This window comes from Gallus gallus, chromosome 13 (assembly GCF_016699485.2).
Source record: "Gallus gallus isolate bGalGal1 chromosome 13, bGalGal1.mat.broiler.GRCg7b, whole genome shotgun sequence".
Taxonomy (NCBI): Eukaryota; Metazoa; Chordata; class Aves; order Galliformes; family Phasianidae; genus Gallus; species Gallus gallus.
In genome coordinates, this window is record NC_052544.1 from 450125 (window position 1) to 474572 (window position 24448).

Sequence of the window (24448 nt, forward strand, 5' to 3'; positions counted from 1 at the left end):
TGAGAGCCAGTTATGGTATGCTTGTGTGCACATGTGGCCTTTGCATGCTTCCCTGTGTTGTTGAGGAGCGGGAGCTGAGATGCGCATCGAGGCTTTGACACTTGGAGCACGGTCACATTCCAAAGCTGTGTGCTTAGGTGCCTTGTGTGCTTTGATGGCCCTTGATCATTGGAGTGCAGCTGTGTCCTGGTGGCTGATACCAGCCCAGATTACACAAGGTGGTTTCTGCCTGATGGTGTGTGCAGCAGCTCAGCTTCCCCTCTTGGGAATATCATGTGGGGACAGAAAGGAGAAGGTGAAATGTGATCAGAATGGAGCCTAGCTCCTTCCACAAGGCTGTAGCTAAGGGATTGCGGTGCTTGGGTCTTCAGTGCCTGCAGAGAGGCTGTGGTGAATCAGAGAGCTCTGCCCGGGCTGTGTCAATGTCAGGATTAGAAGTGATTTTCATGCAAAGATGACTCAGTTATATTTGAATGCTCAGTTAAAATTGTTTTGTTTTTCTTCCTTATTGAGTACTGGTGTTAAAATGTAGCAGGACTTTAATGCTGTAATGCATTTGAGAGCTGTAAAAGCACACAGCCATAGTGAATTGTGGTCCTTTCCTGGAAAATCCTCTCTGGGTACATGCTCTTAGGACCCATGGGTTGTTTGTCTGAAAACTACAGCTTCCTCCAGGAAGAAAAGGCTTTGTAAAGCTTGTGAGCCAGAGCAGTGTGCTGTTGTCTGGATTGGAGAAGCAGATGGTGTGGAGAGGCTGCTGAGCTGCTCTGTGAGCTGTGCTGCCTGAGCGTGGCATCTGAAGGAGCGGTGCTTGGTGGAGAAGAACAGGGCCTGGCTGTGTCCTTGCCACATCTGTGAAGCAAGAACATGTGCCCACACCAAGCTGGTCCACAGGCAGAGGCTCACCCGCCGCTGCCAGCCAAACAGCAGCAAGATGGGAGTTGGCTGGGCAGAGCTGTGGCCTTGTCACTCAAGTGTAATGTTCCAGGGATTGTGTGGGCATCTCCAGCTCCCACTGGGCATGTTTAGGCAGATGGATAAGTTCAACCAAAGACAAATGAAATTCCACAAGAATGTATAAATTGGAGCACGATCCTCATAAAACAAGCTCAGGAGAACTTGGCAGAGATTCCATGAGCCCTGCTGTTGCATGACTGCTTATGATAATCTTTGGATTGGGAATCTTGTGGAAGATATTGTCTTGGAGGAATGAGTGATCTTCAAAATGCCATATCTCTCCACTGAGCCTTGTACTTAGAGCCAGAGAAGTCCTTATGTTATCATGGAATCAATGAATGTCTTTGGTTGGAAGGGACTGTAAGGATCATTGAGCTCCAGCCCCGTGCCGTGGGTTGGTTGCCCCCCACCAAATCATGTTACCCAGGGCCCCATCCATGGCCTTGGGCACCTCCACTGATGGGACATCTACACGTTCTCTGGGCAGCCTGTGCCAATGTGTCACTCTCCTCTTAGTAAAGAATTTCCTCCTAATATAACCTAAGTCTCCCCTCTTTTAAATGTAGTTTAAAGCCATTTCTCCTTGTCCTTTTACTATCAGACTATGGATAAAGTCAGTTTCACTCCTGATACAAGCTCCCCACAAGTACTGGAAGGCCACAATAGGGTCTTCCCAGATCCTTCTATTCTCCAGGCTGAACAAGCTCAACTCCCTCAGCCTGTCCCCAGAGGAGAGGTGCTCCAGCACTCTGAGCATCTTTGTAACCTCCTATGGACCCAATCCAACAGCTTCATGACTTTCTTGTTCTGGGGTTTCAGGCCCGGGTGCAGCACTCTAGATGGGACTCATAAAGGCAGAGTAAAGGGGGACAATCCCCTCCTTGCCTGCTGCCACCTCTCTGTTGATGCAGCCCAGGATGCTGTTGGACTTCCAGGCTGCAGGAAGTCACTGCTGGCTCATGTCCAGCTTCAGTCCACCCCAGGTCCTCCTCCACAGGTCTTCTCTCATTGAGTTCTTTTCCCAGTCTGTACACGTATCTGGTATTGCACTGACCCAACTGCAGCACCTTGCAAGTGGCCTTGTTGAACCTCATTCGGTTAATGTGGGCCCACTTTTCAAGTCTGTTCAGGTCTCCCTGGATAGCATCCCTTCCTTCTGTCATAGCAAGTGTACGACTCAGCGTGGTGTCATCCTCAGTAAACTTGGTGAGGGTACACTCAATCCCCCTGTTGATGTCACTGATAAAGATGTTGTTCCAGGACAGACCCCTGGGGGACACCACTCATCCTGGACATAGATCTGTTGACCATGACCATGTTGCAACCATTCAAACAATTATTTATTCACCAAATAGTCCAGCCTTCAAATCCATATCTCTCCAGTTTAGAGAGAAATTTTTCATCCTTATAAATAACATCTATACCTTCACACTCGTTTGGGACTGTAAATTGTGGTTCGAGGGGTGAATGCAGTGATGCTGACAAGGTGCCACTGTGCATGGAGGAGTCAGTGATCTGTGTCACAGTGACCTTGTGTGTGACAACTGTGCTGCATGTCTGGCATGGCCACAGGACAGACTCAGCAGCTCATTGTCACAGAGAAGCCAGTGGGTAGCTCCTGGTTGGTTCCAGTGATCACACCACCTTGCCTTTATTAACAGTACAGCAAGAAATTCTCAAATTCTCATGTGTGAGCATCCTTTTGATTTGATAGATACCCCATCCCTGGAAGTGTTCAAGGCCAGATTGGATTGGGCCCTGGGCAGCCTGGTCTAGTATTAAATGTGGAGGTTGGTGGCCCTGCCTGTGGCAGGGAGGTTGGAGATTCTTGGCTGTGTGATTCAAATTCAGATGGGATTCAAATTCAAACAGATTCAAATCCTGATGGGAGGGCAGACAGGAGCTTTGCTAGCTCTGGGAAGTTCTCATTTGAAATACCAAACTGTATCCCACTCCTTGTTGCTCCATGTCCCTTACAAGTTTCCTCTGTTTCCCTGGGGAATAAGGCCACAAATGGCATAAAACTAAAGAAGCAATTTATAGCAACTTCCCAGACGTACAATGGTGGCTGTACCTCCAATTTGCTGCATGAGTAGGAGTGTTTCAAACAGACCTCCAGGTCCTTCCGGGCTCTAGCGAAATGAGCCTGCAGGACATTCGGAGTAAGCATTGCATAGTTGAGTCACAGAATCATAGGATCATGGAAACGTTTGTGTTGGAAGATACCCTTAAATGCCGTCTAATCCAACCGCCCTACAATTAACAGGGACACTCACAGCTTGAGCAGGGGCTCAGAGCCCCATCCAGGCTGACCTTGTGTGTCTCTAGGGATGGGACACCCACCAGCCCTCTGGGCACTCTGTGCCAGCGCCTCTCTGCCCTTATTGTAAAAACTTTTCTTTATATCCAATCTAAATTTCCGCTCTTCTATTTTGAAATCATTTCTCCTTGTCCCATCACAACAGACCCTGCTAAAGAGTCTATCCCCTTCTTTCTTATAGCCCCCCTTTACACACTGAAGGGCTGCTACTGAGTCTCCCTAGAAAAAGCTTAGACAGAGTCCTTTTGTCTGCCTGGTCTGTTGGTGCTGTAAGCACATCGGATCCACGCAGTCCCACCTGAAATCAGAGCTATTGGAGCTATTAGGTGTTCCCATAACAAACCAGTATCCTGATAACAGTGCAGCTTTCCCATAAATTCTTGCTCTGCATCCAAGCTCCTTCTAGCAGGTGTACCTCCAATCACACCGATCAACTTCAGAGTTGAAACATTTTTCTTAAGTCCAGGTTTCTGAGTTGTCTCGTTCTGTAGTAACATAGAGGTCCAAGAGAGGTACCTTCTCCCCGTGATAGTTAAGCACATATGCTGCGCTTGGGTCTAAGAAGCACCTGGGCACGATGTGAACAGAGGGCAGAGAAGAGTGTTTTTCAGTGTTGCTGTCGGTGGATAGAGCGCTCAAAATCTGATTCTACATGGCAGTATTTCACCTTCCTATAACTGCCGTTACTGCTCTTTGTCATAGATAATGGAATAGAATAAAACATCAGGCTTCTTTCTACAATTTCTTCATAGTTTTGTCTCCATAACACCATTACCTCTTCAGAACATATTGCTAAAATTATTGCTACAAATTGGTTACCCATTGCCGTAACACTGGGGTCAGTGAGAGGGGGTTTAATGATGGCTGGTTGCATCTGACATTCATTAGGAAGTCTTATTTTTTTGAGTAATGAAATTACATTTGGAAGCAAGGTGCTTTGGATGAGACAGAATTCTTAAGTCTTGTGTCCTGGATTCCCAGTGCATTCAGAGAGCTGCAAATCCTAAGAGAGTAGGGAAGGGTCTTAAAGAGCAGGGAAAATTGCCTGGGCCAGTCAAAAATCACTGGTTCAAGCATTCCGTCTGCCCTTCTGCCTCTAGAGCCTTTGACTTCATGCAGAGTGGTATGAGGATGGCAGAAAGGTTCTTCTTTTTAGTAGAGACTTAATATCTTCATGTTCTTCTGTGTTTCACCCTTGCATCAGTAACTTCATGCTCGGATAACAAATGCACAAAAGCCTAACCTCTAGAAAGATGCTTTGGATAGGATCACTCTCCTTCAGGGGCGGTCTGTACTCAGGACCAAGTAGATGAGCTCTTTGTTGATCTTTATTTCATCACCTTCCCTGAAATGTTATTTAATCCTGTGCTTTTTGCACCTGAAGTCTAGTGTTGCAGCAAAGAGTTATGGTATGACTTCTCAGTACCACTTTTTCTCATGGTTTTTCCCTTTTCCTGGGACTGATGAGTTTGTGGAAGGATGGACACAAGTGAATCCCAGCAATTCCCAAAGTGCTGGCTCAAATGTCAAGCCAGGTTGCATGAAATTTTATGGCAGAAAACTAGGTAAGACTTTTTTGTAACTTTGACTAGAGCTGGTCTTTGGCTCTGTGGCCCCAAAGTAGGAAGTCATCTTTCCAAATGGTTTGGAAATTACTAAATGCTGTCTGCCTTGCACCAGTCTTACAGCATTACCCATGCCTCCTCATGGGGATTAATGGAGATAATTCAGTTTTGCTGGCAATAATGGTTCCAGTAGGACAAGCTGGTTCAGCACCATCTGTGAAGAAACAAAGATGTAAATTTCTGAATGCTTTTGCTGAAGTGGAAATAAATCATCCTCTTGAATGGAGCGCATGCACTTGCTGCTCTTCATTTGGTAATCTTCTGTGCTTCCTCTCTGTCCTCTGCTCTTTGTCAACAAGTACCTAACTCAACCCTTTGGCTAGGAAAATTGTCATGTTGTCTTTTTAGATGACTAAAAAGAGAATGCTTGCTGTCAATATTTTAAAATATTTAACTACATAAATTAAAGTCTGTCTGTCTGTCAAGCAGTCAAATGCTGAATATACAGCTACCACAGTTCAACACCTCTGGAAAGTGGGTTGTGTTGATATGTGTTAAAGTGAAATTCACTTTCATTGCTTGATCTGATGGACACCAAAGCCCAAGATGATTGTCTTCTGCAAATTTGTTTGGAAAGACTTGGCAGAGCAGGGAGCTGAATGCAGGCACTGAGATCCTCGTTCTTTGTGTGTGCTGCTGCTGAGCTACTGCACTGGCAAAAGGAGGTAATGTTTACTTAGGTTTATATCTGCAGAACCAGTACAATTTTACGTAAGAATAAAATAAATATTGTTCATTTGAACAACGCAGAATGTCTGTTATTCTGGGAATTTGAGAGAGGGTGTTGAGAAGTGCTGTGGTCAGTTTAAGTGGCTGCAGCCATATCTGGTCTATTTGTCATTGGACTGAATCACCAGGAGCATATCTGGACACGTTTTGGAACTGTTTGTTTACATGAGTGAATTCCTGTAATTTGATGTTACTTTCTGATAGGAATAGATTTGTAGATCTTCACCCTATCAGATCACTTTGAATGTTTTAGTGCTGGATGTCTGATCTTAGCCTTATCTCATACTCTTCCCAGATGAGAGACTTGATAAAGCAGATGATAAAGAAATGCTTTGAGACCCATTTGTCATTGCTTCACTTTGTGCAACAGTTCTGTGTGAGGGTGGGCTTCCAGTAGATTTTCCCCAAACAAGCAGGTGAGGGAGATATTAGGCTTTGATAATCAAAACTTTCCTCATAAAGTGAACCAACAAGGAAAGCCACACTGGCTGAGAGAAAAATGAAGTAACTGGACTGTGCAAGAGTCCAGTAATTTTAACCATAGTACTTTTAACCATACTGCTTCATATGTCATATTCTCTAGACTGGATTTTCTGGGTGGGATTCATGTAGTTCATTGAGAACTGATCTAGATTTGTTTGCATCACTTATTTTCACATAGGGTTTCTAAGTTCATATGCATGTAGTAACAAAGAAGCTAAAAGAATGACTAGTGATTTTGGGTCATCTTTCCCCATCTCTAAGGGGAATCTGATTTCCAGAAGGTGGTGGGGCTGGAGAAGACCTTCCAAAGTGGTATGATATTGCATCTCTTTCGAAATTGCAACCCTAACACATCACATGGCTAAGGATATCATTTGGATGAACGCCTTTGCTTCTCTTCATGAAAGTAGCAAAAGTGCTCGGAATGATGATAAAGCATCCCTCACCCATCTGGTAGATGGTTTCTGCCAATGTATTGCCTGCAGCTGAGCTCAGCCTGTGGAAAGAATGTCTGCTTAGCAAAGCGGTCGAAGGGTGATGAGATGATGTCTTCTTATGCTCCTGGTATGTCTGCAGACACAGGAGCAGGAGAGAAAGGGAAAGGTGATTGTTCCAGTGTTGTTCTTGTCTCACTGAGGGGGCTAGAAACAGCACTGCCTTAGTAGGCAGGTGTGTCCGCTGTCCCTGGAGCAATCTGGGGAGCTCAGCACTGCAGGGGGGCCAGAGTCAGGTGCTTTGTACAGCCTGTTGAGGTCTGCTGAGGTAGCTACGTTGAGGTCTTATTTTGTGGGTAGCAGGAGCAGTAAGAAGACAGTACTCAGTCATCAACAGTGGGCATTAGTCTCTGTAGGTTCCTCTTTTGCTGATCACAGTTGAGTGTGCCATGTGGGGGATATGACATCTGTGAGCAAATATTTCATAGAGTCACAGAATCATAAAATGGTTTGCTTTGGAAGGGAACTTAAAGATCATCTAGTTCCAACTCCCTGCCGTGAATAGGGTTGCTAGAAGTCTTTATGCAGCCTGAAAAGCTCACCTGACCAAACTCTGCTCCTTGCTGCAGCACCAAAGAAAAGATAACTATTTTCAGGCTCATGGAGAGGAAGCTGGTGCTTGGGTCTGCAAGTGGTGTATCTGAGCATCCCAGCATTCTTCACCTCTCAGGGCAGTGCTTTCAAGAACTCATTCCCTGTTGCACCTGCAAATAAGGGCAGAGAACTGTCTGGTGCATCCTTGAGGGACTGAAAGGGAGATTCAGGATTCCATCAATGGAGAGACCAAATCATGATGGTTACTTTGGAGGAACTCTTAGGTAGCCCTAATAACAGGAAATGTGGACCCAGGGTTTCAAAGTCTGGTTTGGGATCTCTGCAAAGGAGCAAAATCCAGATTAGAAGCATTGCAGAGATGTCTACAAAGATACAGTCATTGTCTTAGCGTAAATTTGAATTAGTGCTTATTGGGCTAGAAAGTACAGCTGATTTAGAGGGTGGGAGAGCAGGGTGGAAGGGGGCCCGTTTGTCTCAAGAAAGGCAATGCTGATGAAAATACCAGCTTCTAATTGCCCTCCTACACATTTAAGGACAGGCTGTCCCACAGAGCTTGGTGTAGCAGCACAGTGGGAGGGTAGTGGCTTAGAGGGCACTTGGGCATAGGAAATGCCCATTTTGCCTTGGAGACAGGGCTGTTCATAAGCTGCCCGTGTTGGTGGATTGTTTCTTTAGGTCATGGCGTGCCAAGTATTGTTTAATTTAATAGCCCCATTAATAGGATCATATTTGCCTGGACTGTTACGTGAAGGAAAATTATTCCTACTTTGAAAGGAAAAGACACTTCAGTAGTGATGTTGCAAGACACACATCTGTCGTCAAATGCTGCTACTCAGCTCAGATGTCTCTGGGTCAGCGCCAAGGTTTCTCCTTTTGCTTTACCACTTGGACCAAGGAGGAGCACACGCACACGCACAGAGACATGCTGGGCAAACTTGTCGGGGTTTGCATGCAGAGCCAGTGCTTAGGAGTGTTGAGGGTCTGTGCTCTCCATGGACGAGTCTGTGAGCAGAGGATATCAGAATGGCATAAGGAGGCTACAGTCAGCTGGCACTGCAGTTGGAGTCCATCCAGATGGCACTGGTAGCATGGGTAAAGCTGTGCCACCCCATACTGGTAAGCTTTGTGGATGAAGTGCTAGATCCTGGGCTCTGCCAGAGATCCTCCAGGGAATGAGTTTATGGTCCTCCCAGGAAGGTCCACAGAATACAGCTGGAACCTTAGTGCAGCACACAGCTCTCTCTCACTTGAAAGCTGCCTGTCTTGTTCTTCCCATCTCTGCCAAGAACATCTCTGTTCCTTTTAACAGTTGGCTACATGCTTCTGCTTTACTTCTGCCACCACCCAAGCAGGGTCAGGCATCTGCTGGCAAGTGTAAATTGTGACAACTTGACATATGGGGTAGAAAGTGCTGTTAGCAGAAGAGCCTGAGAGAAGCGGTTTTTGATTGTGGAGCTCTAAGCATTTTTTTCCCACTAGGACTGTGGGACTCACTTTCTGGCTTAGCTTCTCAGCCGTGAAGTCTGTCTTTCTGAGCTATGTGCAGCAGTTCAGAAATCAAACATGGATAATTCGCCAGCAGCTAGCTAGAAGAACAGTGCAGCCTGGGATACTAGTCACTGGTTTATGTCTACCCTTTGGAGCACGAGTATGTGCAGATGTCATGATCAGGTCTTCAGCAGAGGTGAGCTTCTCAGCATGAAGTTGAAAAACCTGTTAGGTTTTTGTCTGGACAGCTAGAAAACCCAGCTAAGAATTAAAAAATATGTATGAAAATCTCCTTAAGTTGCACTGTTCAGCTTTATAGAAGGGGCACACCAAGAGCTGGCAAGTGGCTGGTGTTTCTAGATGGGTGAGAGTCCCGTGGTTCCCAGAGAAGCATGAGGCATGCAAATAAATAATGGATGAGGATATCCATGCCCCCTTTTCCTAAAGGCGTTTCGTTCTGGGAGCTAGGGAAGAGTAGCAGGCAAAGAGGCTTCTTAACCCAGGCCTGTTCATCCTTCACATCACAAGGGTACAACCTCAGGTGAGACCATCACTGGATTGAATATTAAAACACTGTCATGGCATTGCTTGCAAAATAACATGAGTGGAGAACTCTGACTCTTACCCTAACTCTGTTGTAGAGGCAGAGGTCAGTTACTTCATTTTGCCCAGTCTGGGAAGAAGGCTGTATCCTTCACTCTTCCTACAGGCAAGCGAGACAAATATTTCTGAAGAATGACATGGCTTCGAAGTGGGTTGACATGTACTTTGGAGTGGCCAACGTGGATGCTGTAGTGACTGCGCACCACCTCAGTCAGCTGCGGTGATGCTGGGCTAACATGGCTTGAGGAGACTCGTCATCCTTTGAGTTCCCTGTGGGTTCCCAGCTGTTGTGCTGTGTGTTGTATCAGTTATCTGTGACAGGGACTGTGACGATTCAAGGTGTAGAAGTGACAGTGCAAAGCAAACCTACACAAAACCACTGGTGCGCAAAATTCAGTTGGGAAGCACAAGTCCTGTATAGAGTGGACGGACCTCATGAGGGACTTGAGATCAGGGCTGCGTGTCCCAGCCACCTTGTCCCAGAAGCAGCAAAGGCAGACACAGAACATGACAGGCAGGAAGGGCTGGTGATGTCTTCAAGACCAGGGCAAGTGGGAGGCAGATTGCTTGTCAGACATTCCTGAATGTAGGGTGGGGAGTGCCACAGTGGCTGCCTGGGCTGGTCCATCTGGCTCCATGGACTCTGCTCTGATGCATGCAACTGAAAGAGCCCAAGGAGAGGGACCACCCTGAGCTGTCACCCCGCGCCTCCGAACCGTGGGAATCACATACGGTGTTTGGGACACTGAGGGAACACACAAGACTCTGCTCTTTGAGTGACATATGATGTCTCAGGGCAGGGGCCTCACATTACTTATGGGTATTGCTAACTTTGTCATCTGCGCTGAATTTGTGTTTAAAATTACCAGTTTACCTTTGGGGAACAAAAAAGACAGGGCTGAGTGGAGGGGTCACTCTAAGTTTCAAGCCTTAGCTAAGAAGAGAAGCAGAACATCTTGGCCGTGCTCTAAACAGAGGCAGATGGGACAAGCATTTCCATTGCTTATGGATCAAATTATTCAGGGTCGAATGATTGCCAGGGAAGGTCATTATCCTTTCATTATGGCACAGAAGGCAGAAAAAACACTTCATTACGTTAGACCAAAGAATTGCAGGCAGGGTCCTGAAACAAATGCTGTGACTGGGGATAACGGAAAGAAAAGGAATTTCACCCTAAAAGTGGGAGGAAACATATGGGACCAAAAGGTTATTTTGACAGAAATTCTGCTATGTCTGCTTGCATGCTTTATAGACAGAGATACTCATTTCTGTCTACACTGATTTGATTTAATCAAAGTCTTTGAGGTAGAGAAGAGGCTCTGTCATCTGGATAGGGGGCTTTTAGTACTACAGGAAAGGATGATGTAAATATTGCCCTGTGCCCTCTTAATCTCCTCTGTGCCAGGATAAGGTCCCCAGCAGTACTTATGCATGACTTGTGCACTGCTGGAGGACTTGAATCCAGACTGGATTGTACACTTTCACTTGCAAGTCTGGCCCTCTTCTCTTGCTTCTCTCCCCTGCTTACTTCAAGTTGAGTTACATTCAGGGAGGTGTACTGTGAGGGACCTCCACCATGCAGCTGCCCCTGGGGCTGAGTGAGGCCACGGGAGCTTAGGCAGGCAGCTCACTTTGCTGCAGTGCTGTGAAGGCTTGGTTTGAGCCTGCTTGTCAGCAAAGGCTGACCAAGTTAGCTGGGCTTTTGTGTACCTCAGATTTCTTGGGCATTATGTCTACCGGGGACATAGGTTATCATTAATGGGACTGTACTTGGTGGCTAGGGGGACTGCTGGGACTTGTGACTTGCTTTTCCAACCACTTGGGCATTCAGAACAGGAGAGATTCTAAAGTGCTAGTCATAATACATGAAGATGGTAGCGTCACGGGAGTCAGTGTAAGTAAGCGTCCTGCACAGAGCACAAAAGCAGACACATTCTGTGTAGCGGGACTTCTTGTTTGCCCTAAGTTCTTTCTCTGCTTATGTGCTTACCTGTGCAGGTCAGCCCCTATAGGGCTCTGTGTGTGATTGCAACAACTGTGTCTTTGATTGCTATGTGGACATAATGCAGATCATCGCACATGACTTGCGTCAGAGCCTGACATTTCTTCATGTAAACTATTCAGCAGTTGTTTATAAATCTATTTGTAATCTCTAGCTGCTAAGATCAGCTAAGAAACAAACAGGAAGAAATGTCAAGTTCTTCAGTGAATTAGTTTGCAATGTATAATGCATCCAGGTGTATCTATGAATTGTCCCCTAGCCTGAGAAGCCTAAGATATGGTTGCCTTCAGACAAGTTTCAAGAAGCTCATACTGTTAATTGACATGGCATTCCAGAAAAAAAAAAAAAAAAAAAAAGAAAAAAAAAACACTCTTCTTGCTGTGGTTTGCCATGAGAAGGATTTTTCTCAGCCTTAATATCTGCAGGGGGTAGTTACAAAAGCAGTTGGTCTGTCATTAATGGGTGGAGAAGTCCTGTCTGACTGAGCAGCATGTTCATTCTCCTCCATTAACTCTCTGCTGAGATCTACAGCTGAGCTGACCAAATGGTGTCAAAGCGTTTAGTTTTTTTCAGTATGTTCTTCTCTTCTATTTCTTGAAGTCTTATCAACTCTTGGCTAACAGTGAGGAAGCCAGTGAAAGTAGAAACCGCTTTATGACACGCCTAGACCGAATAAAATAGAGACCACCAGGCCTCTTGCAGAAATATCCAGGAGAAAGATAGTTCAAATTAAATTTTATATGAATATTTAAATTCTCTTGTGGACTGCTACGCCAGAGATATCCCCGTGTGAGGGTTAAACCCAACGCACTAGGTCTATTATCATGATCAGTTGTAAAAGTTCTTTTCTTACTGTGCTGTGTCTGAGACACAAGGTAAATAAGTCAAAAGCTGAACTGGGAATTAAAACTGGAAATTAAGGCTGACATAAATATCCTCTGACTATCACCGATAGTCAAGACTGCCCAAGGCATCCATTTCAAGAGTAAATTCCATTTTATTTTTTCATAAAGTTCCCTGAAGTCTCATTTGAGCCCCTTACCCAGATTATTGATTGTAAGGGAGGACAATTGATTTGGGACTATTTTCATGAGTCCCTGCATGGCTTCTGCATAGCTCTGTGGTGAGTGAGAAGTCTAGGTTACATGGGAGAAGAAAATACATAATACATCATTTGCGACTGACCGCCTAGGCTGGTTAGAGCCTGTCCATGGCACGACCGTCCCTGCTCTGGTATGCTCTGCTGATCCTCTTGTGAGCTGTGATGCACAAAGTGCTGTTGGGCAGTTTCTCTAAGTTGAGGTTGTTCGGAAGGAGGGGAAGCAGATGGGGCATTTAGGTGAGGGTCATGAAATGAAGGAGTGGAGCAGATTGCAAGGCAAGTTTGCCATTTGCATGTAAGCAGTCTTTCATCTGTGTGTTGGGGCATCACTTGGCTTGCTCTGAATGAGGCCTGCCAGAGAACTGTGGTGGGACCTCATGAGTCCAGAGGTAACTGAGGCATTTCTGAGGCTTCTTCTCAATGTGGGTGCATTCCTGACAGGCATTTGTTGGCTTTACCTTGTCCAGTCCTATCCAGCATTTCTAAAAAGACATTTCAGTTCCTAACTGCATGGATGAGTCAGTCACAGACCTTGGTGCATGCTTGGGACATGGGTGTCACAGTACTGGCTGCTTGGAGCGTGGGAAGGAAAAACTGAGGGAAAAGTTGGAGTGAGTTGAAGAGAAACTGAGAATTCAGTGCTGGGAAAGGGCAGAGAGGATAACTACGGGCTAAGATAGACCAGGGAAGTTTTGGAAGCTGAGCAAATGAGCCAAAATGAAAGACCATCTCAACTATCTATTAGCAACAAGCCAAAGACACCTTTTGCCTATCCTAAATATTTCAACTCTCAGTTGACAATGAGGACGTGTATTTGTATTTGCTACAAGAGAAGAGAGGTAGCTTCTTTTGGCAACATTTGCTGTTGGGAAGATAGTTTGGTTGGTGTACCTGCCCAAAAGGATGCCAAGTGTTATTGCAGATTTGCACTGCCCTTCGCTCCTGGGCCTTTGGTGATCTCATATGACCCCACTTGAAATTTCATTGGAGGAAAAAAGTCTCACACGTTTTGTACCTCTGCTCTTGTCTGTGTCTGACTCCTCCAGACGCTCAGTGTGAGGCTCCCACTCCTGCCTGCGGCACTGTTGCTGCAAGGTAAGGCCGTTAATTTTTAAGAAGTCATTTGGTGGTTTCCTCGGTGTTCCTTTGATTTCTCTTGTCTGTTGGGAGGAAAACTCCCTGAAATCCCACTTATCAGGGCCTGGATGTCTCCTGTCATGTTGAATCTTTGGCTGTTGGCCAACCTTTCTGACCCACGGCCCTCCAAGAGCAGTGCTAACTTACATCAGCCTGTCCTGGCCTTCTGCAGGCATCGCTCCCTGACAGCACAATCGTGGAGGAGCTTGCTGACCAAGGGAACTCTCTGAGGAGCCTCAGAGAGTTCCGTTGGTCCTCAGCCTGGTTCCAATGCCCTGTCCCCAGAAGGCAGTGGTATACATCTGCTACCTGTCCTTGCTGTGCCACCTGGAAGCATACTGGGATCTCCAGTCAGATTTTTGGCCATCAGCCTTGCAGTAGCTCAGAAGGTCCATTCTGGCAAAGTCTGGTGCTGGGTTCATCCAGGCCTGCTGTAGTTTGTCCTGCTCTGTCACATCAGCCAGATGAAAACAGGGTACGGCATTTGCGTCCTAATGCACAAAGGCTCCTTCTCTTCAGAGTGGGAGTGCTCTGAGCTCAGGACCTTGTGCATGCTTGTGGTAGGAAGCTGAGTCTGAAGAACAGGCTTTGGTTGGTGTTTAATTGCACAGGCAGATGAGTCTGGCACCAGGCAGAAATCCTGTGATCTCCTCCTTGTGGCCTGGACTGTGTTGCAGAGAGTGCATACCCGTGGCACAGGGTGAGTGCGTGGACCCTGCAGGCAGCAGGCAGTGGGACCGCACAGCTCTCCATGCTGTCATGCTGAGGCCTTGGGCAGCACCATGAGTCTGACAGATGAGCAAATTGGATGGGAGAGGTTCCAGAGCAAAGGCACCTTTGCTGAAGGGAGACAGCAGGGGAGTGTGAGCCAGCCTGGAGACAGTGCTAGATCTGCTCCTGACCAGAAAGAAGGGAGCTGTTGAGAAAATGAAAACAATATTTGCAAGGACTTCAGGAATTGTTCCCTTGTTAATGGAACTGCAATTTGTGGAAATATGATGGAGGGTGAAGGTCTGCAAATACTTAGAGAAATAATGAGCATTGTAAGCAACAAGCACCACAGGGGAGTATGAGAAATAGATTGTACCAGACAGGCCATTTCTGCATAATTACACAATTAGTGGACTGGGGAAGACAGCGGATAACCCTTCGCAGTGTGTTGTGGTGTGGCATAGACCTTGCTGGAGACTGGAGCACCAATTAACTGGAATAGCTAGCAATATGGGAAGAGGATTGATGGAGGGAGGAGTGGCTGCACAAAGCACTCGTCTGGAAAGGGTGAAAGGGGAGATGATGCCCAGGCGAATCACCTCTGCTTTGCTACACGTTGTGCTGATAGCAACATGGAGGGAATGGGGTAGAAAAGTCCCACGTTGAGATCTCAAAAAAGCATTGCAAATGCCTGGGAGAGAAGATAATAAAAGATGAGATGGAGAGTTTTGATGGTGAGCAGAAAAGGATAATCTCAGTTTTAAATCTGCAAGAAACACAGCCATTACTTTTGGGCAAGAACAATTATAGGCAGAATTATGTAATGAGAAGGAGCTGTTTGGGAAGCAGTAATTCTGAGAGAGCCCTGGTTGTGTGAGCAGATTACAAGCTCAGTAACAGACTGTAATACCAAGCAGCGCTGATCTCTCTGCTCCCAGGTATCTGCTGGTGAAGGAGGCAGTAGGTGGCATCTCCTTGGACCGGCTGCAGCCTTGTCTGTGTGTTCATGACCAAGGCAGGAATGAATTGGCTTTGACCTATGGCAGAGAGGTCAGTAGGCTGGTGAAGGCAGGAAGCCTCCCTTTGGCCTAAAGGAGACAAATATCTGGAGTGGTTGTGAGAAAAGAAAGGCAATTAACACACAGAGATGGCTCCTCTTGTGCTTTGTGCCCTTACACCTGTCCAAGAGGCAGCTTGTTGAAAAGAAAAATAATAACATGGATTTGCTGCTGCATCTTCCCTGCTGCAAATTCATGAACCATTCCTGAGGCTTTTCTCCTTTGGGTAAGAGATGTTATGCAAAGAAAATGCTCTCTGCATTGAGCTGATCCTAAGGCAGCCCCAAGCAGGCATAGACTTGCTTTTCTGTGTCCTCAGCACTCCCATGAAGTCCTGGTGGGATGGGGGGCTGCCTAAACCTTACCTGGATGAGTAGTCAGTGTCTCTTTATGCTGAGTACTTACTGGGAAGCACCAGCGATCCCCTTCTCACCTTCTTCCCCACTCAGCCTCTGAGGCCAGCCTTCTGTGCTGAGCATCACCTGTCCTCTCTGGTCCCTGTCCAGGGAGATCATGCAGCTATTCTTGTGGTTGCCTTAGCTCCCTCTCTTTTTTCCCATGGGCAGAGCCAACATCAGACATCCCAGATGCCCTTTGCTCTCACTGGAGCATGACGAGCTGAGCTGGCAGCTGTGGCCCTGCTCTGTTGCTGTCTGCCGGTCACACAAAGCATGTAATGGTGTAGATGGCCATGGTAGTGGTGCCAGCAGACCCTGCTCAGGGGAACGCGTTCTCTAGTGTTGCCTCAACATGGGATGGAGATGTCATCAGCACTGTCCTCCCTAAGAGGACTCCATGATGAAGGGTTTGTTTGTTTTCTCCTCCACTGAATTAGATGTGGCAGATCCAATCATTCTGTTTCTTCAGGCATGTTTCAACCAGGCAAATACAACACAGAACAGCACCTGCCCTGTGTAATGTACTCAATTATTTGACTGTGCTCTCTATTCACAGCACTGCAGTCAGTGATGCTGTATCTGCTTTTCTTGGTCTTATGAGGCTTCAGAAGATGTTTCTGGGGAAGAATCCTTTCAGTCAGGTAGAGATGTAATCTTTAATTGCTTTATCAAACAATGTTCTGTAAAGCAGAGCTTAGGTATTACAGTCAGTGTCCTTGCAGAGCCTTTCAAAGTAGTGAGACTCGGTGGGTATGGCATTGGTAGGACTTTGCACAGGCACTTCCTGGTGCTGGCACAGGTCCAGAATGAAACAGAAGCCATGCTGAGAGGAGACTGGACATCCCCTGCTTCATGGAGCCTTGTGAGCATTTTTCCATCCTGTCCAAGATTGGGTCTCTAGAAGCTACAAGAGCAGCTTTTGATTATTCTTGTCCTAGAGGGCCTCAGTCTTTCCTGTCCCACCTTTCTCCAATCCTAGTTGTCTCTGAATAGTAGAACAAACACATCAGATGTGCCTTTTCTCTCCTTGGCCATCGGCTTTCTCCTATGGCTTTGACACACTTTTGCAGAGCGTCTCCTGGCTTTGGGCAACAGGCATTAGGTGGTAGGGGCTGGGGAGCTAACGGATATATGCATGATGGATCAGGATACACAGGTTAGTGCATCACATGTCAGCAGAACCTCCTGTAGACTTCCTTATATCATGCATGGACCTGGCACAGTGTGTGACAGCAGATCACTTGAATCTGCTCAGATGAGCAATGGACACAGTGCCTATCACTGCAGGGTGCACACATGCAGGGGCTCTACGTCTGCTTCCATTACTCCAATGTGAGACTGACTCAGTGCACAGGTGAAGGGCTGAGGAGCAGAAGCTTCATCCTATCACTTCAGTGTAAACATTCCTTAAAAGCAACTTTCTGATTTCTTCATAGGAGGCTGTAACCTGCTGGGACCTTCAGCACTCCAGCAGAGTTGCACCCAGAGAAAATGAGAACATAAGAATTCATGGAATTTTCCCCCAATCCTCCTGGCCTTTTCTGGCCAGACATACTTGAAAGACTTAGAACTGGGCAGTGCCTGCAGGAGGCCCTGCTCATTGGTTCCATGTGAAAATTGCTATTCATTCCAGGGGCATCATGGTGGAAAGGAAGATGTAAGCCGTTGGTGCTGCTGCTTCCAAGGAGCAGGTGAAGCCCATGTCCGGGCTCAGCACTTGTACCTCCATGGCTGTGGTGGGTGCTTGCGGTCATTCTGAGTGTCAGCAGGGTAAGCACAGCAGCCAGACTGGCTGCTGCTGGGTCAGGGCCATGGCGAGGCACCGCACAGAGCTGCTCCCGGCAACCATCTCCTGCAGAGAAGTGCTGTCTGCCCCACGTCAGGCCTTCACACAAAGCTGCAAAATAGAGGCTGGGCTTATCTAAGCCGGCAGTGACTACGGTCATTAACATCCACAAGGCAGGCTTGCTGAGCCTGGGAGTGGAAGAGGCCATCTTTGGGACATGAGTCTGGCTTCGCTTTCATCCTGTCTGCTTATGGAGGCAAATGCAGCCAGGTTTTAATGAGTTGATAACACTCAGTAACTTCTGTGAGCAGAAATGTGTGTGATTATAAAACATAAGTGCTATGTGATAAATCATGTCAGGATGAGGATTTCATTCCTGAAGCATGAAAAGGAAAAGGAGATGCACTGTGAAATATCCAGCCTCCACTGGCTGGGTAAGGTCTCTATCCATCATCTGCAAGAGCTGTGCTGTTGCAGTGCTGTTTGCTGTGCAGTGTGGGTAAGGATTGGCTGAGGAGTGTCAGTGTGGCAAAATGCCATTTGTGCAACAGAGAGGCATCAGATGATGTTCAGATGGAATTTATCTGTGCCTTTAGTGAAGAAATAAATAGCCATTCATGATGTGTGGTTTTTCTGTTACCTGAATGGCAACACAAGATATGGCAGCAAGAGGTGCAAAAAGAAGGATGATATTTTTCATTTAAAAATAGATTCCAGGAGACAAAGCTGTAGCACAGCTTTTGTTGAGCTGATGATGCAGCCAGTGCCAACAACCTTCCTTCTGGCGCCAGAGACTTGACTGGAGTAGCTAACCCTGGGGTTTGGTTTTGACTCTGGTGCTGGAGGTGCTGTCTGAACCTCAGTGTCAGGGAAGCTGTCCTGCTTTCCAATAGGTTTGCTTCTTGTGTGTCTCCAAACAGCTGCCTCTCCAGCTCAAGGTGGGTCAGGAGCTCAAGCTTTGCTGCTTTCACGATGCCATCATTTTTCTGCCAAGCCTGCAGTGTTTTGTACAAGCAGGGTAATAGAGAAACAGTATCCAGAATATTGCCTTGATAAGGCAAAGGGATGCTGACAGGTACAGTCCTGCAGTGCCTTTCCTTATTCTACTTCTCTAGAAATAATGTGTATTTCTGGCTACCACCAATTCTGTGTCAACTGCACACTGTTAAATGGGAGGTGGCAGTTCCAGGATGGACCTCGTAGTATGGCACAGAGGTTCCCCTGAAGATGATGGCCACCTCCTGGTGATAGCAGTGAGAGCAGAGTTAAGTCAATACCAAGAGCTTTTGAGAATGCTCCGATTTAAAATGGGTCATTGTGCTCCCAAGACTGCTGCCATAAATACAGTCCCAGAAGCTTGTAGAGCGTGTGTGTCTGCCTTTGCTTCTGAAATTTGGAGACCAGAGGAGCTGGGGTGGGCTTGCCGGCTGGGTTTCAGCAATATCAAGTCGCACAGATGGGTTAGCTCTTTGTTGCCTTTGCTTTTTTTTTTTTTTCTAATCTCCGTCCGGCAAGGGGCTGTTGTATTAATAATTTTTTTTCCAGGCAGACCTTGCTGTTGCAAGCTATGCTGTTTTCCCCTGGAGAGCACACTGCTGTTCTGCATTGGGAGTGGTGCCTTATATCCTCCCAGAAAAGAAGGCAGAATGCAATGCAGCAGCGTGACTCTTAGCTGCGGACTCCGTTCTCCACTGAGCTGAGCCGGGATTTTTGTTCGAAGAAGTCACTTTACAACTGCTGACTGCAATGGATGCTGTGTGGGGGAAGAGGTAGGGAGGTTCTCTTTCATCTGGTTCTGCCCTCCTGGGCATCATTACAGAGTCCAGACTTATTAGGTTGGCATATAGGCAAATTGTAATGAAGATAAGGACGTTCTGCTCGCAGTGTGGCAGTGTATTGCAAAGTCACTATGCTGGATTTCATGTGAGAATCAGCTGCGCTTACGGTACGGCTTAGTCTTTTATACAATTACATGTCTCCTGCTTCTTAACCTTGAAGTTGTACAGGAATTGTAAAGACTAGGAAAAAAATACATGTTGGTAGTGTTTCAGGTTGTAACTCTCAACAAGACTGTTTAAAAAAGGAAGCACTAAGCGCTATTTTAGAACGAAGTATTAAAGTACAGCCATTAAGGCACTTGCAAACTGTCAGATGAGGCACTTGGGACAGCAAGGCTGAAATACCTTTCTGATTTGTAGGTTTTATTATGTAAGTGTATTCACATGAGGTCTGAAGTTGCTTGCTGGGTTTAGCCCATATGTTTGTGCATCAGGATTATTCAGGAGAGAGCATATTCCATACGTCTGTGATGCTAAGGCTGGATCTAGAGCAGTGGATCCCTGCCCTGGGACAGAGGCCAGCCTGCTGGATAAGATAACAAGACATACAAGATGTGCACCTGCCAAGACAAAAATTGTTATGCATATAATATTTCTTCTCTGCCACCAGTGAGGCTGTGATCACTGCCAAGGAACAAAAACACCCACGCTGGTGATGTTTCTTCCCATCCTATGTTCCAGTCTGCTTAGGGCAGTGGTGCCAAGCCAGGCAATCGCACCTCTGCTTCTTGGACCTTGGGCACTTTCATCTTCTGTTGCTGTAGCTGTGCTGTGCATCGCTGTGGGTAGCTTCACCCTCTGAGCACTCTTCAGTGACAGAAAACCCTTGATTATTCATTAATTTGAAAGAAGGAGGAAAAAAAAAACCTGTGTCTTTGCTGCAATGTTAACCTTAACAAACCTCCCCCAAGCAGAAGCATTTGTAAAGATGATTCCAAGAAAACATAGACTTTGTGCCTTTAACTGGAACCTGTGGTAAAAGATATTTCAAGGCGAAAATAAAATTACAGAAGAAAAGAAAGGAGGGAGGGAAACATGCTAGCAAGAGTCCTACTACCAGCAGTAAAGCATCAACTCTGCACTAGGACCTAATGCTAAATTATCATACTGAAGCAAGAGAAGGCTGTTTGGATCTTATTATGTCTGGTGGGTGCTGACTTATTCACTGCGATGGCTGCATTAATCACTGTTGGTTGACACGGGGCCAGTGACCATGAGAGGGTTTCATACATGTGGGCGAGCAGGGAAGGCTCCTCAACGTAAATATATATAAGACACTCCTGAGCAATCAAAGAAGTGGATTTCCCAAGGCTGAGGAAAACTGAACGAAATGGATTAGGTGTTAAACAGTCACAGGAAAATGTGAGTAAGAACTGGGAATTCTTTGAGTAGCTGCCAAGGCAGTTGAGATTTCTGAGTCAAGAAAGAGGACAAGGTTTGGCTAATAAGCCTTCTAGCTTGGTAGCAATGGAAGCAGCAACTGGAACCAATAAACATGAACAAATTTAGAAAAGAGAAAAATAGGTAGAAATACGTGTGCATCTGGAACTACAGATTATGGAAGGCAGGCTATAAACATCAGGAGGGAAATTGCCTGTCAGGCACAGCTACAGAATTAAGAGGTTCTAGAATCTATTAGTAATGTGGAGTATGGTTTTAAGTCAATTAGTGAAATAAACATAAGAAATTTGGCATTTGTAGTGACTTGGAAGGTCATCACTAGTATCCTGCATTTGGAAAGGAGCCATATGGTGGGCTACTGTCTTCTGACCAAAACTCCACAGAGGATGTTAACCAGTGTGTATTAGGCTCAAATTCTGATGCAGCAGGCTTGGTAGCTTTTATCTAAGAGTTCAAAGCAAGTTTGCTTAGGTACTTTCTCACATATACTTGTCAGCTTCTCATAACACTGTGTATAATATACTCAGTGTGGTGATGTCCTACATTCCAACTGGAAAATGATGGAAATTAGATGTTGTAAGTTTACAAAGTATCTCACACGTGGGAAAAGAAGTTCAACTAGTGTGTACCAAAAAGTCATTTCTGAGAGGCAGACTCTGTTCTGTGTGGTGTCCCCCCAGCAAGCTGGAAGAGAACATGAAGTCACTGATGGTGAAATTAGCAAGGTGACATGGAGACTGATGGCGTTTCAAGCAGCAGTGGGAGGAAAGAAGCGGGATGTGAGTGGCTGATGCACTGGCTGCTTTTGGATGAAATTAAGCTTTACCACAGAGCAAGGTGCTGTGAAGGAGCAAGAAATTTATCCCGGCTAGAGAGCAGAGGAACTGCGTCCTTCAGAGCTGGGACTTGGTAGGAGCATTAGTAGAAACACAGCAGAACAGATTTCCTTGTAAACGCTGAGCCTGAAGGTGTTAAGATGGCTGGGAAACGGTGGCAGCAGGGATTTGCCTGTTTTTGCCTCTGTACACAAAAGACAATGAAATTGTGCCTGTTTTTTGTGTTCTTAGCTTAAGTAGGATATTGCAAAATGGGATAGCCACAGATATGATCCCTGAGCTGGAGAAACAGCCATACAGCAAGCAATGAAAAAAAGCTTCATCTGCCTAGCTTATCAAAAATAAGGTTGAGGGATAACTTGATTACAGCGTGTCAGTACTTCCAGAGGAGAAAATACCAACTGCTAAAGGGATTTTTAATCTAGAGGAGAAAACAGTAAGATACAATGATTGGACAGTGGAGCCAGATATTCTACTTCAAAGCAGGCAAACATTTCTAACAATGAGGGCGTTTAACTGATGGAGAAGATCCCGAGGGGGCTGATAGCTCCTTTATTGCTTGATGCCTGTACGCCAGGCAGGAGTGCTTCTGGAAGATGTGCTTTACTCACAGCCGTGGAACTGGATTTGATTCATGTGTAACCAGATTGACTCTGCTGCATGGTGTCTTATGGCTTGTGGTGCTTTGGCCCTTTGAAGCCCTTAGCTGCATCTGGGAGTGATTTGGCAGTACTCTGGGGCTTTCCAGCTGGGGATCCCAATAGACTTTTCGGGTGATGTCAGCACAGCCTGCCCTACGGAAGGGGATTGGGCTGTCACTCATCACATGTTGGAAGTGTGGAGAAGGGCCTTGTTCGTCCCTAAGCGGATGAGACATGGGCTTAGTCAGCCACCCAGAGCTCCCAGAGAGGGAAGACAGATACAAGAAATGCAGGTAAGGGTCTCTCCAGCTATTGCTACCTTTTAGAAAGACCAACTGGGACAGCAAAGAGCTGGATGCAAGGCCAGATGAAGTACCTCTGATTTATGGTGGGACCAGCAATATGAGGAGAAAGGTAAACATAATCCCTCTGCTGGGTTGAAGCAGAGTGAGAATGGGTTGCAAGCCTCTAGCACTTGCCCTGGACCCCACAGCTTCTCACTGATCACCAAGGTCTGAACCTTGGAAGTTGCACCAAACACTCATTTCTGTAATATTCCAGAAGCTGTTCAGTACTTATCTGCAGTCAGAGGCAGAGTCAGCAGTGGCAGAACACCTCTGGAATTAATGTGTCCGTGACACTCACAGGAGGGCTGCTCCCATCCTGCCGTACTGCTCCCCTGGCCCTCCCACTGCAACCCAGTGCATCTTTCCAGATAACTGGGAGCAGTGAGCAAACAGTTAAAGTTTTGCTTCTCCACCCAGTGGTGGGTGTTGTCTGTGTCAGAAACAATATAAGAACAGTCGGAAGTTGCAGCTGGCAAGTAACATTTGGAGTAGCAGTTGTGGGGCATATAGATCTGGTGTGGACTGTCTTTTCCTGAGACTGTAAACACTTGTGCAGAATGTCCGAGAGCAAGAAAAAGGGGAAAGGAAAGAGCAAAAAGAACAAAGAAGGGAAAAAAGGGGAAAGAGAACCTGACCCAGGAAAAGGTACTTCCCATTTTTAACAAATTTTACTTAAAGGGAGAAGAGAGAAGCAAGACAGTCAGCGGGAAAGTACTTGTGGGTTGCATGAATTGGTGCAAATGATAGGGAGCGACTCTCAGGCAAGTGTGCGATTCTCTGCATCTCATTCATATTACATGCTCTTATAGGTCTACTTTCCTCTTGAGTTTCTCTGCTTTTTTAATATTCAAAGCCCCAAAAATTCAGGGCAATGCACTCTTTAAATTCAGCTCCTGCCACGGCGCTATGTAACTGAGGGGTGTTGTGCTCATTCTCTGGGGGCTATAGTGTGCTGTGTTCTGTTGCTTGGTGGGTTGTTTCCTTGCTTCTTGAAGTAAATATCAAAAGCCAGTATTTTGGAGAATCACAGGGACTGTTCCTTGAGACAGACCAACTCTCTTACAGATCTAATTTAAGTTATAGTCTCACTTTATGAGGTAACTGCATTAAGTTGCAGATAAAGACATGGATGATAAGCCTTCACTCTGCTGATATGCTTATTAGAAAAATGGAGCTGTTCTTTAGAGAAGATCTGACTCTTTCTTGCTGAATGAGCAAGGAAATGCTTAAGATGTTGCTAGGATAAAGTGTTTAGATTGCCTTTAACTGATAACGTTTGATTCCTGAGTAAATGGGGAGTGGAAGCCGGGAAATGTGAGAACTGTCTTGGAGAGATACAGGAGATTTGATCATAATGCAGCACAGTGGTATTTCATTCTCTGTCTTAGTATCAGGGAGGGATTATCCCTGGCTGTTTCTTATCTGTAGTTTATCTGACAATGTATTTGAACAGAGCAGCAGCTCTGTCAGGACTTTGTGTTTTATCAGTATTAAGAGAAGTTACAAGCCGGACCAGGTCCTGGAACTATCTGTCAGACAGTTCAGCTCTCAGCTTGCCTGGATGCAGCTCTGCGCTTGGTCCTGCTGCCATGACACTGTGCGATTGCTTCAGCTTCACACCGGCATCGCTGCTGGCAGGATTTGCTCCTGCCCTGATTCATTCTGTTACTCTGAGCGCAGAGCTCTGTTCAGCTCTGTTGTGCCCTGGGCATGGGCTTTTCCGTGGCTCTGCCCTGATCTGGCAGGATGGCAGTGGACACTGATGCTGTGGCAGGCTGACCTGGAGCGAGGTCTCCTGCTTATGACATCAGAACTCAGCTGCTTCTGTGGAATTTGGGAGGAGTCTTTTGGGATAGCTTTGTGATGGAGAGCTCAGAAGCACCAAGCAGAGAAAGCAGCTGTTTGACAATGGTTGGATCTGCCCATGGGCAGATGCC

At 46.3% G+C, this 24448-nt stretch overlaps 1 protein-coding gene across 5 annotated transcripts in view; it reads left to right on the plus strand.

The window, feature by feature from the left end:
- Positions 1-24448, plus strand: part of NRG2 (neuregulin 2) — a 153893-nt gene that overhangs the window by 44987 nt on the left and 84458 nt on the right. Inside the window, exon 1 of one of the 5 annotated variants that reach the window (XM_040647040.2) lies at positions 22983-23156. The exons of the other annotated variants lie outside the window; for them this stretch is intronic. Within the exon in view, the coding sequence (XP_040502974.1) occupies positions 23069-23156 (88 nt within the window). The 5' untranslated portion in view covers positions 22983-23068. Of the gene's footprint in view, positions 1-22982; positions 23157-24448 lie in introns of those variants that run through there. 5 annotated transcript variants of the gene reach the window in all.